Source organism: Austrofundulus limnaeus, unplaced genomic scaffold (genome assembly GCF_001266775.1).
Source record: "Austrofundulus limnaeus strain Quisiro unplaced genomic scaffold, Austrofundulus_limnaeus-1.0 Scaffold874, whole genome shotgun sequence".
Taxonomy (NCBI): Eukaryota; Metazoa; Chordata; class Actinopteri; order Cyprinodontiformes; family Rivulidae; genus Austrofundulus; species Austrofundulus limnaeus.
This window is the reverse complement of record NW_013953276.1, coordinates 116,234-120,282: the sequence shown is the minus strand read 5'-3', so window position 1 is coordinate 120,282 and position 4,049 is coordinate 116,234. Positions and strand designations below refer to the sequence as shown.

General features: G+C 39.0%; 1 protein-coding gene across 2 annotated transcripts in view; it reads left to right on the top strand.

The window, feature by feature from the left end:
- Nucleotides 1-418: 418 nt before the first annotated feature.
- Nucleotides 419-4,049, top strand: part of LOC106533046 (guanine nucleotide exchange factor DBS) — a gene marked incomplete at its 3' end in the record, with an annotated part of 29,864 nt that continues 26,233 nt past the window's right edge. For both annotated transcript variants that reach the window (XM_014029256.1, XM_014029255.1), the window contains 1 exon segment: nucleotides 419-673. In XM_014029256.1, the coding sequence (XP_013884710.1) occupies nucleotides 601-673 (73 nt within the window).

Below are 4,049 nucleotides of genomic sequence, written 5' to 3'. Positions count from 1 at the left end.
TGTGTGTGTGTGTGTGTGTGTGTGTGTGTGTGTGTGTGTGTGTGTGTGTGCGCAAAAGAGTGTGAGAAACTGAAGAAAAAGTAGACAGAAACATGTCTCTTATTTGGATCAGGACTTTTTTGTAATTATGAGAGTTTATGGGAGGAAAACTTGATTATAATATGTTTGCAGTCATGCTCAGTTCAAAAGAATCCATCTTTTGTATGTTTGGATCACTTGTCAGTCTCGTGCTCTCTGTCAAATGAAAAAGTGATATTTGAAACCGGAGATAAGTTGTCTGATTCTCCGCCCCCCTCGGCTGGCAGACACTGGGAGTGTGTGTGTATGTGTGTGTGTGTGTTTGTGTGTGTGTGTGTGTGTGTGTGTGATGGAGGGGGGAGGCAGCTGTGTAGTGCAGTGCAGTGACAGCTCAGTGAGCAGCTGAAGCACTCGACTGCAGCAGAATGGACTGCCTTAACTTCCACCGGGATGTTTTCTGACAGAAAGCGGGGCTGTGTGCGTTTCGGTTTTAGCTGACTGTGTGTGTGTGAGTGTGTGTGTGTGTGTGTGTGAGTGTGTGTGTGTGAAGGGAAAGGGGGGCATGCATGCAGCGGAAAAACAATGGCTTTAAACCGAATGTCTCAGTTGTGCCATGATATCACCAGGCTGTGGCTGCAGCTGAAGATGAGAACAGGTAGGTGGACTCTGTTGCTGCTCCTCCACCAGAAACTTCCTGTTTGTTCAGTGACGACTGGCAAGACTCTGAGAATCCAGCAGGTGTTTTTCCTGTTTGTTTCCATACTGTGCAGACACGGACTTTACAGCTATTGTTCAAATATACCAATCCCAGAACTGCAGGACACAGACTGAGTTTAATCCTGGTTTATCCTCTGGGTTTCACAACTAAAGCCATATCTGATGCATCCTCGTGCATTCAGAATTACAGATGTGGTTTTGCAACTTTAAAGGTTTTCTGATTTGTTTTTTCTCCCCACCAGAACATCTTATTTGTCTTTAAAGAAGTGTGAGACATGGTTGAACTTGTAGAACTTAGTTTTCATCAGTAGGCTACCCTCCAGAAAGTCATGAAATCTGAAGTGGGTCCATGATCATGTTGAAGCAAAGAGTCCAATAGAGTCTGAGTCAGAGAGGAGCACACTGACAGCATATTAATCCCATTCATCCCATTAATGCAGCATGTTTCCTCCTGTCGGAGCACAACCCATTCGAGGGTTTGAATGTCAACAGCTCTTGTTTTCCTCTCTGTTATGAGCTCGTCGGTTGTTTTATTCAGCTTTAATTTTATGGGGATATGTTCTGATTATGCGTTCTGACAAACCCAGGAGCTTCAGCCTTGTTGCTTTAATAATCCAAGGAGATTTTGKTCAGCTTTTCTTGGCCCTCGGGGAGGTTTTAAAGGTCTGCGTACAGCGAGTTGTGTTTGGTTTAGCGGTACATGTTTGCTCTGCTGGCAGATGGGATGTTGAGTTCTGTTATCTCACAGGCTGACAGCACAATAGCAAAATTGATGGCGTCAACTTTGCCTCGTCCTGCTTTTGCAAAGTCTGAACTAGAAGTTGGCTCCTGTAAGCCAGCATGAAAAAACAGGAAGCACTAATTTGACATTTAAATGATCTGTATGTTTTGCATTTAGCAACAAAAACCATGAAATAAAACACTATTAGCAAAAGATCAACATAAATAAACCAAACACAAAACTCATTTAATATAATGAAACATATAAAAGAACTCTTGGTGCTTGGTGTATGTTCTGATGTCTCTCAACTACTACCACACAAAATGTCAACTTAATATCTGTAAAACTGACTGAGCTATAGCCAGTTTTGTTTGCTAAGGATCGTGATGCAAGATATAAGCACAACAAACCAAAACCAGTTGGTTCAATTTAGAATAAACTTTAAATTTATAATTTATAATGAGAAATGCCTTCAGCCCTGGAGTCTTTTTGTTTTCAAACCAGGACTTCCTGGTTAACAAACTGAGCTGTATTGTTCTTAACCTTAACCAGGATTTTCCTCCTAAACCTTAAAAAAGGCAATGATTTTAAAACAATATGGTTATCTTTGAAATATGTGTTGGATTGGATATACCTTTAATGTTTGGATTATGATTTTTATAAGCTGTGGGATCAAACTCTGTTAAATTGGTAAGAGATTTGTTGGGTTTTCTCGGCCCTGTCACACTATTATGTTTTAGAGAATTTGTGCAAATTTTGTCCAACTTTGAAAATGTCTACATTGAAGATGGATGTATACATACTGCAATGCTAACAAGTATATAAAATATAGAACCTAWATGAGTTATTTAGTCATAAAAAGTTGGCATAAGTTGTCTAAAACATTAAAGTGTGGCAGGGCCTTTGCAGTTTTATTTCTATTTGATGGCCAAAACACAAAAAGCAATGTTAATTATTCTAGTCTATGACTGTAATACCCTACAGAAAAGCAAATATCCTGAAGTAACTTCTAAAATGTTCTCTCACTCGCTTCAATCAAAAGAAAGCAATGACTTAAAATTTTTGGTGAAAGAAACAAAACTAGTTCAGCTGGGGGTCAATAGTGCATCAAGAAATGTTTTTTAATGGGGTGGCCATGTGGGGGCCACTACAAATCCTGCAGTGCAACACTAAAAAAATAAATAAATACTGGTGTAAATTAAAAATTTGCCAACATTGGCAATATTGGAGTTTAAGAATTGCACCATTTTTTTGGGATGGCCATTGGCTCCTTTGGCCTCTTTTTGGTAACGCCCCTGGACCGAGTTCAGTGGATGTCTTTTTAAATGAAATATGGCATTTTTATGCTTTTTAGAATTAAAATTCCATCATTTAGTTGCCTTTGCTCAAATATTTTTACAGTACAACAAACCTGTCATCATATTGAGCCCAGCAGAGCCACATGAATAAGTAAATCTCTCGTGTAATATTTAAAAACTAATCCACTGTCGGTGTAATAGCACTGTGGGCATTCCAGAATATCTCTAAGGGCACCATTTTCAGAGCAAGATGTCAATGTGTAAAGATAGTTAGTGGTTTAAGTAGGTATTTTTCTTGCGGATGTTGGTTTTCTTTCAGGACAAGTGGAAACACAGCTCTGTTGGGTTATTTGCTTACCGGCTGACTCCCTCTCTTTGCTCCTTTGAATGTCATTTTCTTTTTTTTTAATCCTGGCCTCTTCTTTCATGCTCTTTGTTCTGTGTAGTGTAATAACTAGTAGCTTTGGCCAGAGGCAGCTATAAAAAAAACCTGGTTTTCCTCTCAGCTGAGCTATTACAGTCGACCTTGTTTTTTTGTTTTTTTTTCCCCCAAATGTAATGATAGAGAAAGAGGAAAAGAGGCAGACCTGTTTTTAAAACCACAGAATTGCAAGCATTTGCTTTCTAGTCCAATGAGCAGCAGGGAGATCCTGGAGCTAAAAATGACAAGGATAGATCACAGGTTCTGTTGGGCTTTTTGCCTGCAGGGCAGGTAGAGTTTGACCAATACCAAGGTTTGTGGCTTTTGGGTGGAGGAAGGTCTGCATAAAGTATCAGTCCTCCTAAAATATTCTACTGCTGTATAATTAAAAGGTTATAAAGTAAACAAGGCCTCAGTCCTAAAACTGAGCCCATGTTGATCATTTTGACCCAAGGACAGCAGGAGGATTAAATTATTTCTCCATAGTGTCAAGAGCTATCTACAACGTGTTAGCCAAATATTTGGGTATTATCTTTCCACAGAATTCACCTTCAAAAGCCCTTAACTGTTCCTTTAATGATTGTTGGATTTGTAGATTTGTTTAACTTATTTATTTTTAGATGCTGTTTAACACTTCCCTCTTTGTGTTGCAGAAGTGTAAAAGAAAAGCAGAACATGTCAGACTTCAGTTTTAAAAGGGGTATTATGTATTTTCTAGACACATACTTCAACTTTATACCACAATCGTGTAACTCTGTTACCTTCAGCTGTTATGAGAATGCTGTATACAGCGGGTAAAATAAGTATTGAACACGTCACCATTTTTCTCAGTAAATACATTACTAGAGGTGCTAATGACATGAAATTTTCACCA